Source organism: Paramisgurnus dabryanus, chromosome 1 (assembly GCF_030506205.2).
Source record: "Paramisgurnus dabryanus chromosome 1, PD_genome_1.1, whole genome shotgun sequence".
In the NCBI taxonomy this organism is placed as follows: Eukaryota; Metazoa; Chordata; class Actinopteri; order Cypriniformes; family Cobitidae; genus Paramisgurnus; species Paramisgurnus dabryanus.
In genome coordinates, this window is record NC_133337.1 from 36,766,471 (window position 1) to 36,787,843 (window position 21,373).

Below are 21,373 nucleotides of genomic sequence, written 5' to 3' on the forward strand. Positions count from 1 at the left end.
CAAAATTGCTTACAGGGAATTATGACATAATTGTGGTCCCTCATAAGCATCACCTCAAAAACAATTACATCTGAAAGAACTGTTTTCATTGTATATTTTTGACATTTATTTCCTTCTTTCACACTCTTACACTTCCATCAAGTCAACCGATAACACAACAAAAGTCATACTAAGTAAAACTCCCAGCACCAGGTATCTTTTACATTACAGACAAATCCATCAAGCTACAGCATTTGCTCTCTTCACAGCCTTTTTATTAGGCCAGTAAATTGTAGTCATGCACAACAGCAAGACAATTCAGTCACTAAATAGCTTAAACAGTTAAGAAGGCTTTTGTGAGATGCTTAAATTTGAGAGGCCATTTTATTGGAGTGGTACAAAATTGTCACTGACTGGTTTGTTATTCTCAATAATGCCAATACTTAATGACTATCACCTTTTTTTTTTACCACTACTAACTATTATTAATCTTTAAACATTACACAAACTTGAAGTGTAATCTATTGATATGTTTACCAGCATTATACACAATATTTTGTACAAGCTTTGTCTTATGTGTAGAAGTTAGTTTGGTTACAATATGCTAAAAAATAGCAAATTAGCAGATTATTTCACCCTGTATTACTTGTAAAATAACATTATGTATGGATACGACAAAAAAATAAAAATAAACTTAAGGGGTAGTTTACCCATAACTTTAAATTCTGTCATTTACTCACCCTCATGCTTTTCCAAACCTGTATATTGATATATCTTTGTTTTGCTGAACACAAAGGAAGATATTTTGAGCAATATTTGTAACACTTTTGGAGCACCACTAACTTACAATGGAAGTCAATGGCAGAATAAAAAAATATGTATACAGGTTTGGAACAACTTTAAGGTGAATAAACAATGACAGAATTTTCATTTTTGGGTGAATTATCCCTTTAACTGCATTGCATTCCCTCTAAACCCACTGATTGAAGCTACATCTTGCATTTGTTACAAAAAAAAAAACTACAAAAATGGTTGCATAGGTGAACAACAATTACAATGAAACAAGAGTAGGAAACGAAACGACAAAAACAAATCGATTACAGTAGATCACTTGTGCGTGTGTGTGTGAAATGCACCGGGACGGGAAAGAGGAAGGGTCAGCTGCTCACTGGCACTTATAGGCCACTTATAGAGGAATTATAACCCATATGAGCTTTATCTTCAAGTTAGATGTTTACGATTATACAACAAAACAAAAGCACAAAACCCACAAATACCCTTGTGGGAAATATTCAGCATCAGGTAGTTAACAATGTAAATCTTTCATTTGGCATTATACAGATTTTCAACTTCCTAAGGGAAAGAAGGTAAAAGTGACTGAGAAAATAATCAACGTTATTGCAGATTTCTCAAGAGGTTTGAGGAGAAAGGTTACATCCTATGTATTCTCAACATAAGGCTTCAGTGATGCATCCACTTCCCTTTTGTTTTCATTTGTGACCCTGTTTTGATCCAGTGTTGTAAAGCATTCGGAAAACCTTTGTGTTTCCTCATAGCTGAGCAGCAGACATAAAGTGTCTCTCCATTTGTTTGGCCATATAATTGCTATGCTTATCTTTATTAATTTTTCTTTTTATCGTCACCAGGGACTTCTTTGAGAACAGGTCTACTTTGTAGCTCGAAGCGGCAGTGCGTAAGCTTCTGTGCAGAGACGACCTCCATCGGCCGACATCTGCTTTTCAATTGTCATTTACATTCTAATTCTGCTTTTATTCCAGGGTGTCGAAGGCTAACGCTGTTGCCCGTTTCATGCCTTGCCTGCCTTCATGTAGGTTGGGATGGTTCCACGCTGAGTCAGTCCTTCAAACCGCTTGTAGGTGTAGTTGAGGAAAACCCAGTCCTTGGACTTGAAGTCTGGTTCGGTTACATTTGTCACTAAAATAAGATCAGGTGAGCAGGTCAGCCAAAACAACCCATGTACATAGAAATGTTCATAAAGTATTATTGTAAGCTCCATTATAAAACTCTTTGCATCCACAAAGGTGAGATTAATATTGTCAGAAGATGAACAGGTCACCAAAAACATGAAGGTAACACTTTACAATAAGGTTGTATTTGTTAACAATTAGTTACTGCATTAGCCAATATGAACTAACAATGAACAATACTTCTACAGCTATTATTAATCCTAGTTCATGTTAATTTACGCATTTACTAATACATTTATTAAACTGTAACATTAATTTATGCACCATAAATTAACATGAATAACTGTATGGACATTAACTAACATTAACAAGAATTAATACATGCTGTATTGTTCATTGTTTGTTCACGTTAGTTAATGCATTTGGGTCAATGACGTGATGTAATCATTTTGTGTCCGTATGGTTCAATTAAATGTAAAAGGGTTAAAATTTCAAAATACATTTGCAGATTACTTGCATACATTCTCTTTTGTGAAAACCAAGTCTTAACGTTTCTGATTTTATTTCATTTTGAAAGGATAATTGTTGCAAAAAAATGTCAATGTTGTGTAACCGGTCTGTCAATTGGTGTACCTAGTATTTTTTTTTATTAAATTATAAACATTAATACAAAAAAGTGAAGTAAAATATAATAATCTATTTAAGTATAATATGATTTTTTACATACATTTTTACATCATTTGTCAAAGACTATTTTTTAGAACAGCACTGTTTTCAGCATATGTCAGGCGAAATATTACAAAAAAGCATTAAAATGTACATTTAGTAATAACTAATAAAATGTCTTTTCATGTGATATTTAAATTTTTTTTTTTTTTGATGATTATGCTTACATGCCATCATGGTGGATAAAATATTTAATACATACACCATTTTACATTTTAAGGTTCAGTCTTAACTTTCATAAAAATGGTGCAAATGTAATTTTTTTATTGCATAAAATCAACATAAATACACTATGTGTATTGAAATATACCTGATGTATGCTTTTAAAACAAGTTTTTTTTTTTAAGATTTTTGAATTTCTCATCTTGCCAAACCGTTTTTGTCACCGACCCATTTACTAATACAACCTTCTTGTAAAGTGTTACCTGTATTAAAATGTGTGTATTCCATTTCCATCATATATACACTGTCTGTGTAAAACAATAATGCTTAAATCTTGGCTGAACATTTCTTACATTTTAAATCTGCCTTGAATGTACAGCTCACAGACATCAGATCAGCGTCATTCCTAACTGATGCTCGCATACAAACTGCATACATCAGGAGAACAGAACTACTTTAAATACTTAAGGATGTAGATTTTTCAACAAAACACATCGGAACATAACCACAATGTGAATGTTTATTTGCATAATTCTTTATTTAATAATACTATCACGTGTATTAAACTGCATAGTGTTGTACTTTTAATATGTAACCCGTCTGTAATCTAATATTGAGATAAGGAGCATCAAAGTTCGATTGACACGACCTTACTCAGTCAATAATAAAGATATCAAGGTTATATTTTCACAGAATGTTCTTTATATTGTGTATGATGTTAAGTGTTGATAACAGTAAATCATAAAAAAAAATGACTTTTTGACTAAGTATAATCATAACTTAAAAGTCTTTACCTGGTTGTAGAATGTCTGACTCTGGAAAGTCGTCGAAATTGGACGTATCATCAATGCTCTTGATGTCAATTGAAATAGCAGCAGGTCTTTCTCTGTGTTTAGGAAAGCAGCATATTGTCAGTCACCAAATACAGTACAAAAAGATTATCCTGCCAAAACAAACATGAAGAATGAACAATGTAAAGAAAGGTGTATGTACCTAATGTGCTCCCAGTCCACAGACTCAAAGAAAAGGTGAGATTTTATTTCATCCACACTTCCTGATCCAATCCTGTTTTCTGCATCTGTGCAAAACCTAGAAAAAACACCATATAATTCCTTTCAATTAAGTCTTAACACACAGTGCAAACACACTTTGTATGTTTACAGTATAATACAGTAAAAAGTAAATGTTGGATTAACTTAAAAAATACTTTATTTTAGTGACTTTCACTTCCATAGTATTCTTTTTTCCTACTATGGAAGTGAATGGGGTTCATGCTCGGTTTGGTTGCAAACATTCCTTTAAATATCTTCCTTTTTGTTCTTCATAACAAAATAAATGTATATGGGTTTATAACAACATGAGAGTAAGAAAATGATGACATAATTTTCATTTTTGGGTGAACTATCCCTTTAAATTTGGTAACACCTACAAAATGGAATTTTTAAAACTTAAATGACCTTAAATGAAAAAGGAAGTTTTTTACCTTATAGTTTTCACATCAAGTAAGAAAATGTAAATTGGGTTTTGTGTATTTAAGCCATGGCTGACATGTGCTTGTTCAAGTATACATGATACACTTGGGGAATCAGATATTACTTGAGAAAACAACAAGTTTAATATCAGTGGTGTTTTGTTTTTGCATTGTAAATCGTCTCACTTTTCCTATACGTTTCGTGTTACAGATACAAAAATGTCTCTGACCTAAGGATCAGGTCTTTGGATCTCTCTGAAATGGGGACTTCGGGAGGGAAGGTCAGTGTTTCTCGCCAGTTCATGACTTTCCTGTAAGTTTCCTGTGGCGTCTCGGAACAGAAGGGTGGGTAGCCTGAAACAGGAAATCAAAACAAACACCTGTTTTTGAGCAGGAAAGACTCCGTGAAAGGCCTTTATACAAAGAGACAAAAAATGTTTGCATGTACAACAAGTCTTTGCAAGCACCTTACTTGGAAGATAGGTCTCATGTAAAGCAGTTAGGTATCTAAAGTTTCTAACCTATCAGCATCTCGTACATTATCACTCCAAGAGACCACCAGTCACACAGCTTGTTGTAACCCGTCTGCATGAATACCTCGGGGGCGATGTAGTCCGGTGTGCCCACGGTTGAATATGCCTGCATGTGAAATAGAATAAAGTCACTGATACGATCAGATTTTTCTGTCTTAAGATATTCTGTATGTAGGAACCTACCAGCTGCCTTCGGTTCTTTTTCCACGTTTCTGCCTTACGTTTTGAGTTCATGTTCTGAAATGCTGAGGATGCAGTACAACTATCAATGTTTGTAAGTTAAATATTTGGCTAAAATATTATGAATGAATCAAGTGTGTTTTGCTATAGATGGTTTTAATTAGCATGCATAACTTAGACATGTGGCATGACAAATTATTATTAAAAGTACAAATTATTCTACATAAAACATTATACAATATGTATAATATTAAAATTTAAAGGGACACTTCACCCATTTGCATAAAGCTTTGTATAGTTAGAACCCCAGTCATGTTTTTGAATGGTCATGCATCATTTTCTCAGTTGCCGCTGAGACAGGAGAAATACAGATTTCAGTGTTGCACTTCCTTCTTTCAATGATGTAAAAATCATCATTTTGCATCATTGAAAGAAGGAAGTCCAATATCTTTGTTGAGGGGATGAGACTACAAACACCCCTTTTCTCGGTCAAATAGGCACCAAATTCTAAATGTATGTTACATTTCCACTACAAATATGACACTTTCAATAAAGATTAATGTTTCTATGGGTGAAATGCTCCTTTATACACTTAATAAATATTAGAAGAGCTCAGATGCAAAAGCCCCTCCGTCAAAATTAACATAATGATATTGGCCGAATGCACGTATTATATGTTTCATTACGTATTATACGTTCATGAAATACTTTAGCTTCAAATCCGCTTTACATCAGCCTTAGGGCATTCGGAAATATGGTTTGTTGCCAGAATCTGTTAAATGCCACAATGATTTTTCTGCAAGATCCTCCAAGTGCACAGAAGAAGAATTGGATACAAGATGGTGCGCGTACGGCAAGGTCTGGTTTCAGACGTTTCACCGAATATGTTAGGATATAGACCTATTTGTGAGCAGTTTACCTTTATTTAGAAAGGACCGTGAAAATTAACCACAGACTAGTGCATGTACTTGAAGGGTTTCGCTACAAAAGTCAAATTTGTTAAATACCAATTAAATGACTAAAGTGACATTTGTAAAAATAAGCCATGACTAATAACCTTTTAATTGTCATTCAGATGAAATTACTGAACCTAAACCTAATAAAAAAAATTATTTACAAGAAAGCATGTCAGAGGGTTTTGCATCTGAGCTCTTCACATATTAAACATAATACAAACTATATTAAATATAATTTAATATGATTTAAGGGGACATATCATGAAAATCTGACTTGGAATTGGGTCCCAATTGCTTCTACAAACCTAGAAAATGTGAAAAAGATCAACCCAGTAACTACGTTTTGGTAAACCATTCTCTGCAAACGTGAAAAAATAGGTAATTGGAATTTGGCTCCCCTTGTGATGTCAGAAGGGGATAATATCACCCCTCAATCTGCACTATCCAACCATGGCACTGCCATTTAGTGCAGAGATCAGCTCATTTGCATTAAGAAGGACACATTTTTTTTGCTCAAAGCTACAAATTTTAACATGTTATAATAAATTATCTATATGACATTTTGTGCTATAACCTTACACACGTACTCTGGGGACACCAAAGATTTTTAAAAAAGTATTGTGAAATGTCCCCTTTAAATTCAAATATTATCCAAAAATCAGTTACATTAAGTTCTACAAAATACTAAAATGTACCTCAGTTACTAATGCATTAAAGTGTATTGCAGTTATGTTTTATAATCAGAATGATGTTAGTTACTCACAAAAATCACTAGGAGGATTGTGTGTCAGGTTCCTGTAAAATTCAGTCCGATGGGCCTTCTTTAGGCCTGTGCACAGGCCAAAGTCAGACAGTTTGACATGGCCCTACAAATCACAAAGACACAATTTGTTACAGGGTGTTTGGTTTCAAAGAGCAGAACAGCCTTTTCAATTTGACCACACCAAACGTGTTCTTTTGTCTGACAAAAAGAGAATAAACCGGAAAGATAAGGCGGATTCCTACCCGTGAATCGAGGAGCAGATTGTCAGGTTTGATGTCCCTGTGAATGAAGCCCAGCTGGTGAATGGAGTCGATGGCCAGGATGGTTTCTGCAATATAAAACTGAGTAGCCTCTTCAGATAGAGTGTCTTTCTTCATCAGCAGAGTCATCATATCTCCTGAACAAGCACACGCATAAGTGTTACAGCCTCTGGGCAACTGCTCTAAAAATAGGACTTTCCATAGTCATGCCGTGAGCAGACCAGTTAGTACTTACAGTATTCAGACCCAAAACTCTCATTGGTTTTTATGCATTATGAAAAGTACTCATTCCATAAATGTTCTCAGTAGTCTTGCAAATAAAAACGATAAAATCTGCTCTTACCCCCAGGAAGAAATTCCATGAGGAGATAAAGATTGCGCTTATCCTGGAAACTGTAGAACATCTTTACTACCCACGCACCATCAGCCTCCACCAGGATATCTCTCTCTGCCCGGATATGTGCCACCTGTCCCAGAGAGGGATAAAAGTGAGATGTTTATCTATTTATATATCGTGGCTATTTGTATATATTAGAATTAGAAGCTTATGTACTCCATACCTGCTCTTTCTCCAACATATCTGCTTTCCTGAGGATCTTCATGGCATAAATGTGACCCGTGTCCTTTTTTTGAACTAGGCGCACCTGAATACAGCACAAAACATTTTTTAAAGACATGGGATCTTCACTTAAAGGGACACTCCACTTTTTTTGATAATTGGCTCATTTTCTAGCTCCCCTATTTTCAGCGCTGCGGGACTATTTTTGGGCGCTGCGTAATATCATTAGTACATGATGTCACTACAGAAGAGTCAAGTTTTAAATAGGAAAAATATCGAAACGCTTTGGTCATTTTCGAGCGCGATGCTAATGGTCTAATCAGATTCAAAGGATTATGCTAAGCTATGCTAAAAGTGGTACGACCAGACCCAGAGGTCAGCTTTCAAAAACGGTAAAAATCAAATGTTTAACTTTAGGGGAGCTGAAAAATGAGCATATTTTCAAGGCAAGAAAACATAAGTAAAAATTCTATCCATTAATTAAAATCCTTGATTATGATTTAAACTTCAGTTAGTGTGTAATATTACTGTTTAAGCAAAAACAACATCTGCAAAGTTACAATGCAAAGTTCAATGCAAAGGGAGATATAGATGGATTTCAGTCACGTGACCTTTTACATCATGCCGCCATCTTTAGGACATACCGAGTACCAGTAGGCTATTGACAAGCATTGGCTACCTTGCTACGATTTACGGATTTCTTATCTTTTACTGTCTATGATTCTTACGGATACAGTAAAGGGCTACGAAAGACAACATGTCACATCTCGACTGTCATGAAAATAAACGCTACTTTAAAAAAATATATCTTGGTTAGGGTGTGATGCCTTCTCGATCCCTGATGCGTTCTTCCAGCCGCTGTCCGCTGCTACCGAACTACCACTATTTTACAACATAAGAAGGCGCGACACAACATGAAACTTTGCTCGAAGTATCACCTGGATCTCTACACATGAACGCGAGCATTGAGAACATTGTTTGTGTACACAGAGTTTAGTAAAAATAAAGGTTTTGTACAACTGACTTTGGCTGTTATGGTGTCCGCTTGTCATCTCTGCCAGACGTAAATAATCGATTTCCGAAGGGGAATGAATGAATATCATATGAGGCTCCTTTTTCAACCTGAAGGTCAATATTGTTTTTCACTTGCAACAAAACAACGACTTATCCGTGCATTTTTATGGAACTATGCTTTAGGAGATATCAATCTTTACAATCCTCCCTCCTTACGTCGCAATTGGAGATCGATCATCTTGACTGGGAAGAAGGCGGCGAGCGGACGCCAAATCATCCAAAATCAGTTGTTCAAAACCTTCTTTTTAGTTAACTCTCTGTTCACAAACAATGTTCTCAATGCTCGAGTTCACGTGTAGAGACATAGGCGATACTTCGAGCAAAATATCATGTTGTGTTGAGCCTTCTTAGTGTTGTTAAAATAGCGATTTTGATGCTCACAGCATATTGAAGGCATAGCTTCTAGTTCTTTTGTGACCACTTCAAGTCCTTAAAATGGCGGAAGACAAGTGAGTGACGTCAGCTGATATCCATGTATACAGAAATCGCTTCTCATAAACTACAATTGAACAGCTGGATATACTACAAGTGAGCTTCTTCCTGGGTTTGTGACATCACAAACCCCAAAATTTACACAAACCCTGCCCATAGATAGGAACACGCAACAAAGGAGATGATGCCATGTTGGGCTGCTTTTTAGAATGTACACAAAAGGACAAAGCTGTTTAGCTATGTTAGCTAAACACTTATATGCTTATTTGGCGTTTGTGTGATCAGTTTAAATTTGTCTAATGGTTCTGTGTTGTGTTTGGCCTCTGCAGTAAAGCCATTGTTTTTTTGGTAATGGGTTCATAGTTCTGGGAAAATATTTGGCTACACTCGTTCTATAAAGACAAAACTAATGGTGCTATACAGTCATTAGCAATCACTTTAAATCCACAGTCTGTAATCAAATTATACCAGCGCATCTAAAAAGTATGAGACAACTACAAAAAATACCATCCTGAAACTCGATTCTCTTCACTAATATTCCCCAAGTCTGATTGGGGTCAAATCGACAAGGCAATATTGGTGCCACTGTTTACAACCGTTGCACATGCAACTAATAAACCTAGTAATATGCCTACCCAGATAATATTTTAAGGCACCATTAGGGTTGGGAATCGAATTTCAATTCCAATGCTGGAATCAAAAGAAAGGAATCTGATTTTTTACGTCATCTGCACAGTGCGCAGGACCCTCCGCTCGAATACTAAAAGTCAGTTCACATGATGGACCGTGGTGGTGGAAGGCACACTAAAGTGTGGCGGTATTTTGAAAAATAAAAAAAAAGACAAAGCTAAGTGTAATTATTGTGACAAACTATTATGTTGCAAGAAGGATGGTTCATCATATCGAATTAAAAGAATGCACCCTGTTTAATGCCTTGCACATCCTAAGTGCCGACTCTGCCGAATGCTCTTTATTAGCACATGCTACATGTGAGACCCCTTTTCCCTCGCTTCGAAAAGAAGGTTTAAAAGTTTTGCAGCTCCTAAAAATGTTTTTATGTAGCCTCCTTTTTTGTGTTCAGCTGTAAATCACGGCACAAATTAAGTATTTCTATCTATAAAGGCTTGAATTTGATTGCATTTCACCGCTTTGGAAACGAAACCAAGAATCGTTAGGAATCGAATCCAATAAGCAGAATCAAATTTGGAATTGAAATCGATAAATTTGAAACAATGCACAATCCTGGGTACCATAGGTAGCAGTTCCATTCCTAAAGTTAGCCAGAAACATATCAATAAACTTCCTTTAAAGATGCCTTATTTAATGCAAAATATAAAATATCGCATTGTCCGCAAAGAACGAACATTCAGAATTTTGCACAGAGCTCAGTTAAAAAAAATAAAAAATTCAAAATGCTGAGCGAGTTAAGAAAAAGAATACTTATTTTTGATTGAATACATTTTTTATGCTATGCACACAAAAATTCAAATCCTCACTTCTCCAAATGCTCCTCTACCGATCACTTTGAGGGATTCAAAGTCATCGAGCCCCAGGCGGGTCCTCTTAAGCCTCAGAAATTCGGTCTCCTTACGAGCATGAAGAGAGCGCCTCATACTCTTCTACAGCAAAAACACAAAACATATCTTTAATAAAAAAACAAAACAATCATTGATCCTTTAAAAGAAAATATTTGCATTTTAAGTTCTGAATGTTTTTATCTTCTATATGCAAATGTTGTCACTGTTTATAGATGTCCTTAAAAATCTAAACAAGCTACTTCATGAAATGATGAGAAGCTCTAAATTTTTCGTCTAGAGTGCACATGTGGAAGTTCTCACCTCTTCGTCAGGTAACCCCTCCTCATCCATCACTTTCTCCAGCTTCTTCTGCCTAAACAGATAAAAGAAGACAGCTGCTTCATGAATGGCCAGAACAAAGGAGCTTTATTCTAATCGAATGTGATCACGAACGCTTTATTCAAATTATACGTAGCGTGTTGCGGTTGGAAGCAGCTGGTGTGGCGGGTCAGTGTTGCCATGGTTACCTCGTCTCCCTCTCCTCGTGCTGGGTGAGCAGAGTGCTGTAGAAGTGCTCCAGCGTGAGTTTGGCCACCGTGACTCTCTCTCGTGTATGGTTGCTCATTGGGAGTGGCGCTGCCATGCCTCCCGTCATGGCCATGCTAGTCTGTGACAGGAAAATCGTTTGCAAAACAGAGTTCTTTCAAAACAAATGAACTCACCTTCATGGGTAGGCCTACCTTACTGAGAGCAAACAAACCACAACATATGTGCCTGCCAACCAGGTAAAATTATGCATTTTTATAAAGTTGCGTAATTGTAACAACTTATTTTTGTATTGTTAAATATTTTGTAAATACATTTTATGTCAATGAATAATAAAACATGACACCCTTTTCCGTAACAACAACAACAATTGCAAGTTTATTAAATACAATTAATATTATTTATTTAAATATAAATCTATTTTAACAAATTAATTGAATTTAGTATTATCCACAACAATATAAACATAACATTTACGTTTGAAATGATAAGAAATAGCATAATCGCTAATAGTGATGATCGCTCATGCACCTGCTCAATGTTGCGGCCATTGATTTCAAACGAGAAAAAAACGCGCAGAACGGTTTAAGCGCGTTCGGCCTCGCGTCGCGTGACCTTGCGAGCGTGAACATGCACTTTGACAGTTTACAAAACAAACGCATAAGCAGTGTATGCGGGATGTTTACTGAATAAAACCCGAAATGCCTCGTCTATATAAAAGACAACAGACAACATCGTGACAGGCAGGCTAGCATCGCGATGTCGTCACTCATCTATTCTTGTATCATATATATTACGACTGTCAGTCCGTGCTGGTGATTTACTACATCACCGATGTAAGATTTATTTTCACGATCACATTTCTAAATTCTTACCTCCCCGTCCTCCTCCAGATTAGACAGTTTGCAGGATAGTCGAGGATCGAAAAGGAGATGAAATGAAGGCCAGTTGAATGGCCGTCTATTGAATGTAAAGACTGAAAGAGGCGCGTTCAGTGCTCGCTCATGTTTATTTCTCTATTCAGGTTGATGTTTGCGGAGCTGCGCTCAATCACTGACCCACCTCTCCATACACGATGACAAATTAAGAGTCCCCAACAACTGATGAGTACTTTCCAAAATAAAAGTTGTTCCCTAAAACAAATTTTATTTAGACTTATTTCAAATTATTATTTAGATGAGACACATGTATTACAAATTGTACAAAAATAATTTTCATTTACTACCATAATACTGGCCACGTCTCCAGATATTTAGACAGCGTACAATACCCACTTTAGGGATATTATATAATATATAATAAAATTATAAAAATATACTCTTTTTATAGGACAAAAACTTTTATTTATGCATAGACTTTTGATTACCATTTAAACAAAAACAATTTGAGAATTAAGTTTTGGGTGTGCAATAAGACATATTTAATATTTAAAGTAACACTTCAACCATCAAACAGCAGTAATGCATGGTAACAGCGGACCAAAAAATCACATATACGCTTCAATTAAAAAAAAGTTAATTTATACAAGAAAGTATATGACACATTTTTATTTTTCAGTCAGGCAGCTTTAAAAAAAGAGACATAAATAATGCTAAATACCTTTAAATCAATTATGCATAGTGGTAATAACAATAGTCAGAAAGTATTAATTTTTTCCCCAATTTCCCAAACAATCTCTGCATGACATATTCACCTAACAATGACTTTAAAGCAACACTAAAGAGTTTTTGCTCTTTGCTCCCCCTACAGGTTAGAAGTGGAATTGTCCATTACCACTGTCGTAAATAATTTAACCTACTGCAGCAAACCTGGCTCTGATTGGATTGTAGGTCTGCCGTAAAGCAAGTTTTTGTAGTTTTCACTCGAACTACAGGACCGCGACTCGACGGTTGGAAACGTCTTTAGTGCGGTTTTGGCCTATAGAGGGCTGCAAAGCGAATGTGAAAGTGCCGTCCACCCTGTTTCGAGTGAATTAATTACTGAAACTTTTTTGGAAACGTTATTTAAAGGGAAAAAAACTCTTTGGTGTTGCTTTAATAATCACCTCTATAGACAAAGAGAGCTTTGAAAAGCCATGTCCAAAAGTCCATTTGTGCTTTTTCTCACTCTCCTTCTCACACACCGATATAAACACACACCAATATCCTAAAGTCGCTATGATCATTTCTGCACACTTTCCTCATGCCTCATACAAAGAAGTGCCTCAAAAGGTCACATACTGTACATAACAACCCAATTCTGTAAATATTAGTAAAACTTCAGACACAAGTGTCAAAACACACTGTCAAGTGTCAAAGTCACACAGAATCCTGGCACTCTTAACATAATTTATAAACGTATAAAATGTAACTATTGCAGCTACAGTCACCTGATGTTAATGCCTTTGCAATGTAAAAAGTAAGATATTCTGTTGTAGTTTAAGTGCTAATATAAACAGCATGCTGAAAGTGTTCCCTTATATTGACTTTTTTGAGAATTTAGTAGACAGTCTGTCATCGACAGATGAGCGTAGAGATCAATAAACAGGCTAAGAACAGTGTGATGGACAGGGTGACTGCTGCAGCTCCACCGCAGTCCTTGGCATTTTCCTGAAACCAGAAACACTTAATATAAACAGGAGAAAAGTAGACTTTATAATAATTAATAATCTATGTGTATATTTACCTGAGGGTGGTAGGAGTGGCAAGATTCAGGCCGTCTTCGTATTTTTTGAGATCTCATTCGATCACATTTTACTGAGGCATTGTGTGCATAGAGGTTAAGAAAAAAATGTACATAGCATAACAATATGACTTTAAATATGACTTTTTTGAAGTTAAATTAACCTAGAGGATAATGTTTTTGCTCAGTGGTTGCGTAAAGTAAAGTAATCTACTGTATAGCAGGGGTTCTCAAACATTTTGGACCAGGGAACTCTTACAGGGCAGAAAAGTTTTTTAAGACCCTCTTATAAAAAACTTTTTACTTTGTACTCTCAGAGGCTATTGAACTATTTGTTTTGTAGATTTTTAAACCTAAATACTTCAGATCTGTTTTATAGGGGTAACTTAATTAAGCAAATAACATTTGTTGTAATATGCCCCATATGTAAATATGCTTTTTAAAATAATTCAGCACAATATGCTATAATTTATGGGATTAAGCGGACCCCCTAGCTATGAATTGCGGACCACCACAGGGCCCCGGACCCTAAAACCCCTGATATAATGTCCTCATAAATGTTCTGTTAATGATAAATGTTTGAGGTCCCTATTTATATATCGGAACTTTTATGTTTTTATTCGCCTCAGAGATCACTTCGATCTTCATTTCAGCTACTTTTAAATGTTCAGAAATCGCGCCTGAAAACAAGAGGAGATAGATCTTTTTCAGTTTACGCCCCAAAACTTTGGAACGCACTTCCATTTACAATCAGAGCCACTCCCACATTAAATGCTTTCAAAGCATCAATTAAAACTTACCTTTTTTCTCAGGCCTACTCATAGACAGGTTTTATATTGTAGGTTATTTTTATACGCTATAAGCTGTGGTGTTACAATGTATACATGATTGTGATTTGTTCTGTTTTTATCTTATTTACATAGCTTTTTAAATTTTTTGCATTGTTGTTTTGCTTGTGAAGCACTTTGGTCAACATTCGTGTTGTCTAAAGGTGCTATATAAATAAAAAACCTTGACCTTGAGGTCATATTGAAATATCTAATAATATTGATTGCTGACTTGGCAAATCTAAGCTCAGATTGTGACATTGTTAAAATCTCAGTGAAGACATTTGTGACATTTCTTGGTATTTTTCTCCAGAGAAACATTTGAGCTGGAAATACTTAACATTTGCTCTCATTTTAATATTGTTGTCTAGTAGAAATAACTAAGCTATTAGGGAGATCTTATTTGTGTTTTTTCTCTTTTTTAGGAAGGATATATTTGACCTCTTTGGGTTCCAGGGTGATGGGTGAGTACTGTCGAGAACAGTCACAATCTGCCTGAATCACCACCAACAACAGGTTGCTGTCAGGAACCTGATGAATCACAAACATCCTACATGCCATAACAAATAAATAAATAAAAATGTGGAAAAAGACAAATAAAAAGAAAGATTAACTACTATTGTTATTCATTTAAAAGTACATTACAGGTAAAATGCCATACTGTTGTACATTATTTGCACAGAAACCGATTCAGATGAATTTAGATTACACGCAATAAAGTGTACGCCTCACACTCACCTACCTAAGATTGCTATAGCAACACGGCCTACTCAAGCACTTTTCGTTAGAATCAGTATAAAAATGTGCAGTGACAAAACATATGACATGAAACATATTTTCATGCAATCTAAAAAATCCTGGGTTGTTTTTAAGCCAAGCTGGGTAAATATTGGACAGAACACACCACTGTGTTACAAGGATTAGGTCATTTTAACCCAGGGGTATGTTCTGTCCAATATTTACCCAGCTGGGTTAAAAACAACCAGGCATTTTTTAGAGTTTGACTTAAAAATAAATGTATCACTACCACCAAAAGAACACTAAACTATTTAGTTTAAAAAGTCTTTGGGGATACTTGGTGCCAAAAAAATACTGAAACCGAAAAACCATCCAAATTAGAAATTCAATTAAAAAACCCTAAAGGTCACTGTATAATTGTCCCCACGAAGTAAGACATTTCACAAATGATTTTCTTGTTGAAAATATAAGCTATACACTGTCAGAAAAAAAGGTTTAAAACTGTACCTTTTCTGTCATAATTTTTGTACCTTTATGTGTATAAAACACATTAAAATGTTGTACCTTTTGGGGTACAGTATTATACCCTAAGGACCAAATCAGGCCCGGCTACAGATATGAGATGAAAGATGGGCCAAGTGATATTCCAGGTGGGCCAGTCGGATTGGGGGGGGCGTCTTTAATGCTTTAATCTCAATGTCTATAGTTTTAATATCATATATTTAAGACAATTGTTAGGGTTGTTTGCTATTGTTGTGTTTGTGTTTTCTTCATTTTTAATATATATATATATATATATATATATATATAGCAGTTCTTTTAACATAACTATTTACATCAACTTAAACAAACTTACAAACTAAAAATTTTAATTTTAACCCTAAAATGCTGTTTTTCTGAAGAATTATTCTCACGTCTGTTAATATAGTATAACGTTTCAGATTTTTGCCAAAAGATTGGCTGTTATGTGGTGGGGCAAGGATAGGCCATGTCTCTGATTGGGTGGGCCAGGCCCACTCTGGACCCCCGTGGAGCCAGGCCTGGACCAAATTATGTATAGAATACTCTTAGAAAGAATGTGTTAATTTTTAACACATTGTTTTGTGTTATGCTATTTAACACATTATGTGCTGATTTTGGACAACACAAGATGTGTTAAAACAACACAAAATGTTTTGTAGCAGTTAAATGTTAGCGGTACAAAACTGCTACCTGGATCTTTAAAGGTTCACAATAGGTCCTTAAGGTACAACACAGTATTATGTTTTACATACCTGTAAAGGTACAAAACAGAACCCGAGCGACAGAAAGGGTACAATTTTGTGCCTTTATTTTTGACAGTGTACATATTTCTTCATCAATAAGTGCTCTGTTATAAGCTGTTTGCCTAGTATATTAATGTGTTTACCACTAGAGGGTGTCAGAACATCACAGTAAATCAAAGAGAAGACAAATTGAAGTGTTTATTCTTACTTTTGACATCTCCCACACTTGATGATGCTGTTAGTTTCTTTGATTGAGGGCTCATAGATGAAGCTGGGGTACTCGGTGTCACATGGCTGCAGAATGCCTCCCTTTGACTTCTTACTCGCTAAAGTGAAGAAGAAACTCTTTTTAGTTAAACCGTATTGTATTTTTCATTATGTCTTCTTTAGCACGAGCAACCACGGTCATGTCTGGACGGACTTACATGCATGGAATGAGCTCTTTGCTGTGACACATCAAGATGAGAAGAGGACAAAGAAATGGATGAGCATGCGATGAAGATGATGAAGGGTAGCAGCAATACAAACAAACAGGTACCAGAAATGCCTACATTTTCAAGTGATGGGATTTCTAATACGCCCATACATACCTTCCACAAAGTGATCCGACTGCCACAGAGTGTAAATATTGAAGTCCAGTAAAAACCTGGCAAGAGAGTAAATGTCAGATTTTACAAGGGCTGAACTGAGTCATTGATGTATAAACTGCAAAAAAGTTACTTACAATAGGAAGTTTGAGAGAAGCCATCTCAGTGCTGCCAGCAGGTTATAAAATGGCTGAGATTGGGCGAAAAGCAGATAAGTAAATAAATACACATTCAACTAAAGTGAAAATGTTTTTTTTAAAGCTCACAGCTGGATAGACACCCAACAGACAGACCAATCTTTATGGTGTAAGAGTCAAGTCTATATTTACATCCCTGACCTATTATCCTTTACTCATTTAGTCTGAACTGCATGGAAATAGACAGGTGTCACGCAAATAGATATCATTTTTAATTTTTCTCCCTTTAAATACCAGTAAGATGATATTTCAGGCACGTTCTGCATGCAATGACTGAAAAGCAGATCCTAAATAGCCAAGAAAAAAAGGAAGTGTATTTCTTTATGTAACGCTGATCATATCTGACTGCTGGGTTCTGGTGGGTGTTATTAAAACTGGCAGTGCGGTGCTTACGCTGAGCAGGGGTCGAGCACTGCTCGCCGAGTGAGAATGCACTTTACACATGGCCTGATAGTCATAGAGAGAAACTCTGTGGATACAGACATACACACAGTGACTTAAGTTAATCCACATTTTGTCTGAAGATAGTTATATAAATCTTCTGAAGACACTGAAAAGTTCTCACACCTCTTAAACATGCCCATTCTCAAGAGCTGTGACATCACCGAGCCATCAACCTCCCCCAGAAACCTGCCAACCTGCAGATATAGAAAGCACAGAGACATGTAGCTTCAAGAATTTACAGTCATGTATTATTCATTACTTACTTTGCTTCACTTTCTTGAAAAGACACTTCATCCATAATGATTCCATTGACTTATACTGTTGTTCACTATTCAATAAACCACTAAATTCACATTTTAAACAGTATTTTGGCTCAGTAAGGCTGCTGGCCTGCATCAGAATCAACATTTACTGCACCCAGCATCTTAAATTATTCAACCAGGCTGTTATTCTTTCCTTCCTCTATATTTAAACTGTTCTCCATCTCTCTTCTCCATACAAGTTGCACTAAGTAAGGGATAATGTATGGGCTGTACATTATCCTGCTTATTTACAGTGCAGGTAAGGAACATTAATTATTGATTTGAGGTATTTTATTTGCACATTTTTAACAAATCCAGACCTTCCGAGAGGAAACCCTGTTTACTTTCGGTTTTAAGATAAGACAAGATGTTTGAATGTCACGAACACACTATTTAGTTTAATCATTTGCAGATATATATGTTATTAAAATCCATGTTTATATTTCATTGTATTATTAAACTGTACCTGTCAAAATAATTTGCAGCATCCGGGTTACCACGTGTTATTGGTTTTGAATGGTTATTTGGGAATAACAAACCTGCAAATTTCGCGACTGGCCAATCAGAATCAAGCAATCCAACGAGCCATGTAATAATAATGGAAAACACCTCATATATTTATTTATTTATTCATTTATTTTCACAGTACAGTAACTTATCTTTGCTAAGTCAGTGTTAAACACACACTGTAAAAAAAAATGCAGCATGAAGTTAAAACAATTTGGTTTTGCAAGTCAATTCAACCTACTATTTTACTTTTGGCTATAACTTATAAATTCAAGTTGAATTTGTTTAACTTAATTAAAGTAACATACAAATATGAGTTGATTTGACAAAAATGCGGCAATTTTTTTTTTACAGTGCAGTCTATTTATTCCTTGTTATTTAAAGCAGAACCTACTTTTTAACTCATTCCCTGCCAGTCATTTTGTTGTTGTTGCTTGCCGGCATTTTTTGTGATTTTCAAAAAAGTTTCACAAAATGCCTTCTGTGAAAATTTTCTTCTAAAAATATATAAACATACAAATATATCAAATGAAAGAACAGACCCTCTGCTTTCAAACAAACAAAACGGGGGAAAAACTTTCATCCTATCTATATTTTTTTCTCTGCTTATAAACTCCCAAATATGGGCATTTTTCTTTAAAAAAAAATTTTTTTAGCAAAAAGCTGAAATAATTGCATTTTTGTGAAGGAATTATGGTAGAGATCAGATTCAGAACTATTATCAAAACATACACAGAGTTTAAAATGAGTAAATAACGTTTTGGCTTCAGTTTTTTCATAAATTGGGTAAGTGCGCCATCTAACGGATAATCGCGGTATTGCAGATTAACACAAATATTCATCAGGAATGCAAATGTTTTTTCTTAATTGACTAATATAACTCAATGGCGGGGAAAGAGTTAAGGACCTGTTTTAAAAGGGATGAACCCAACCTGCTGGTTTGTAATTTATCCTCTACTCGAATGTTTCAACCCAAAATGCTGGCTTGTTTTTACCCATTGTTGGGTCAATTATAAAAATTTTCTGGTTTAATTAAACTCAACGACTTGGTTAGTCCCGTTTTGACGCAACGCTTGGGTTGAACATAACCCAGCATTTTTAGAGTAAAATTAAATCTTGCCTCACAAAGAGATTCGCTCATTGAATATTCTGTTTCAAATAACAAATTAAATAGGTTGCAAATGCCATTTCACACCCCCAAGTGCTCTTACATCAGTCCTGTCTTTAGAAATGATGATGAAGCCATTACTGTCAGTGACAAAGCAGTTAATATCCTGTGTGAAAAAAACCCAAAGAGGCATTTATTAAATAATTGAGGGATGATGATATACTGTATATTCTCACAGACTCGCACAATCGCTCTCTACAACAGTACTCACAGCATTATTAATACAGCTCATAGGACAAAGACCATCTACTGCTGAACACTACGAAAATAAGAGAGAATATAAACAGCATTTATATTCATTAAGAATTTATGGTTTGTTGTATAATGTATTCATTATTCTATTTGCCATAAGTACATACATCTGTGTCATTACTCTGATGTCCATCCAGGTAATATGAAAGAACAGTAAATAAAGAAAAACATGAATTGACAAGAAACAGTAAAGCTTTGACATCACTAAATACAGCATTAGTAAATATAACTGCAGGAGTAAGACACAGACACATTGGTGATGTGCCACCTGAAGTGAAAGAGTGTTCAGGAAGGTACAAGAAAAATTAAGACTGGCCTCCCTTGGGAGACTGCATCCTCTCGCCATTTATATAAGCATCCTCTATACTCTCTCACAGCTCCCTCAACACTTTTCCATCTTCTGCTAAGACATCAAACAACAGCTGAGGTGAGGAACGACATTTCTAATACCAATATGTCTGTCTTCACCTCCCACCACACAATGCATAATGTTTAAACAGATGAGTCCCATCCGGCAACTGTCACACGTACAGTATGCATACACAAGCTTGTGTGCATATCCTTGTTGGGTATTTCTTGTGGTAATTCAGTGTTTGTGAAATGTGATATATACATAACTCTTACATTTGCCAATTTTTTTAACATACTGTACGCTTATTTTTTGTCAGGTTTTGCTGTTGTTTTGATGATGTGTCCTTGTTGTCCCCAAGGTAAGCAAAATATTGACACACATTTACACAACAAAAGCAAACACAAATACACAGACAGGAAGCAATCCTAAGCAACTGATGAGTGTTACAGTATGCACTAGACTAGATGACATGATGGTGGTACCTGAGTGGCTACGGACCAGAATCTTTTTTCTAACATTTCCAGAGACATCTGGACGCCAATGGCTAGACAGAAAGGACAGAGACAAAGAGAAAGTTATTTTAGATTCTTCTAAAAGACAGACGGGTTTTCATAAGATAATGATGTTTACTATACACTGCCTTTAAATTTAACCTTCACAGAGACATCCTGGCATTATTAAGTTTAAATCAGGCAGCATGGCATAGCTGATTTATGAGCCTTTAAATAGCAAAGACCATTTCAAATGTCTTCACTCAGTCAGTAGTTCATATTTCACATACTGTATTTGCAAGAACATTTGCAAACATTTAGTCCTCATAAGTATGGCAAAACCTGTGTATACACACACATTCATAAATATGTTTAGGCATCTAAATCATTGAAATGTTAAAGGTGCACTGTGTAACTATTAGAAGGATCTCTTGACATAAATGCAATTTAATATACATAACTATATTATCGGTGTTGTATTAAGATTTTAAATAAT

General features: G+C 35.5%; 2 protein-coding genes and 1 long non-coding RNA gene across 5 annotated transcripts in view; 1 reads left to right on the forward strand and 2 right to left on the reverse strand.

Moving 5' to 3' along the window:
* Window positions 1-180: 180 nt before the first annotated feature.
* Window positions 181-12,166, reverse strand: stk38l (serine/threonine kinase 38 like). Of its 2 annotated transcripts, XM_065268574.2 has the most exons (15): window positions 11,962-12,166; window positions 11,068-11,207; window positions 10,862-10,913; window positions 10,520-10,642; window positions 7,519-7,602; window positions 7,302-7,425; window positions 6,941-7,095; window positions 6,699-6,801; window positions 4,983-5,044; window positions 4,788-4,905; window positions 4,497-4,620; window positions 3,789-3,884; window positions 3,590-3,681; window positions 3,149-3,223; window positions 181-1,914 (listed from the first exon to the last, which is right to left on the reverse strand). In XM_065268574.2, the coding sequence occupies exons 2-15, from the start codon at window positions 11,199-11,201 to the stop codon at window positions 1,787-1,789; spliced, it is 1,470 nt and encodes a 489-aa protein (XP_065124646.1). In that variant the 5' UTR covers window positions 11,202-11,207; window positions 11,962-12,166; the 3' UTR covers window positions 181-1,786. The 2 variants fall into 2 exon arrangements, with proteins under 2 accessions (XP_065124646.1, XP_065124647.1); XM_065268575.2 differs by lacking the exon at window positions 3,149-3,223.
* LOC141282212 (uncharacterized) lies at window positions 11,186-20,809 on the forward strand. The gene is made up of 4 exons (XR_012336732.1): window positions 11,186-11,325; window positions 15,000-15,038; window positions 16,968-17,111; window positions 20,412-20,809. It is a non-coding gene; the product is annotated as an uncharacterized lncRNA (long non-coding RNA).
* The window catches only part of cacna2d4a (calcium channel, voltage-dependent, alpha 2/delta subunit 4a), a 58,868-nt gene continuing 49,920 nt past the window's right edge, over window positions 12,426-21,373 (reverse strand). Inside the window, exons 27-39 of one of the 2 annotated variants that reach the window (XM_065268572.2) lie at window positions 20,869-20,930; window positions 20,142-20,156; window positions 19,994-20,041; window positions 19,826-19,888; window positions 17,929-17,999; window positions 17,755-17,830; window positions 17,302-17,354; window positions 17,168-17,223; window positions 17,003-17,023; window positions 16,786-16,903; window positions 15,008-15,124; window positions 13,751-13,832; window positions 12,426-13,674 (exon numbers count right to left, since the gene is read on the reverse strand). In XM_065268572.2, the coding sequence (XP_065124644.1) occupies window positions 13,579-13,674; window positions 13,751-13,832; window positions 15,008-15,124; window positions 16,786-16,903; window positions 17,003-17,023; window positions 17,168-17,223; window positions 17,302-17,354; window positions 17,755-17,830; window positions 17,929-17,999; window positions 19,826-19,888; window positions 19,994-20,041; window positions 20,142-20,156; window positions 20,869-20,930 (878 nt within the window). In that variant the 3' untranslated portion in view covers window positions 12,426-13,578. The remainder of the gene's footprint in view (window positions 13,675-13,750; window positions 13,833-15,007; window positions 15,125-16,785; window positions 16,904-17,002; window positions 17,024-17,167; window positions 17,224-17,301; window positions 17,355-17,754; window positions 17,831-17,928; window positions 18,000-19,825; window positions 19,889-19,993; window positions 20,042-20,141; window positions 20,157-20,868; window positions 20,931-21,373) is intronic. The other variant, XM_073814776.1, reaches the window with a different exon arrangement.

Excerpts from the sequence above, each read along its gene's own strand:
- stk38l (XM_065268574.2), bottom strand. The coding sequence starts at position 11,201 with ATGGCCATGACGGGAGGCATGGCAGCGCCACTCCCAATGAGCAACCAT. Across the intron at positions 10,643-10,861 it reads AGGGGTTACCTGACGAAGAG|AAGAGTATGAGGCGCTCTCT; the intron begins GTGAGAACTTCC and ends TTTTTGCTGTAG. Across the intron at positions 3,885-4,496 it reads TCCAAAGACCTGATCCTTAG|GTTTTGCACAGATGCAGAAA; the intron begins GTCAGAGACATT and ends TGTTTTTTCTAG.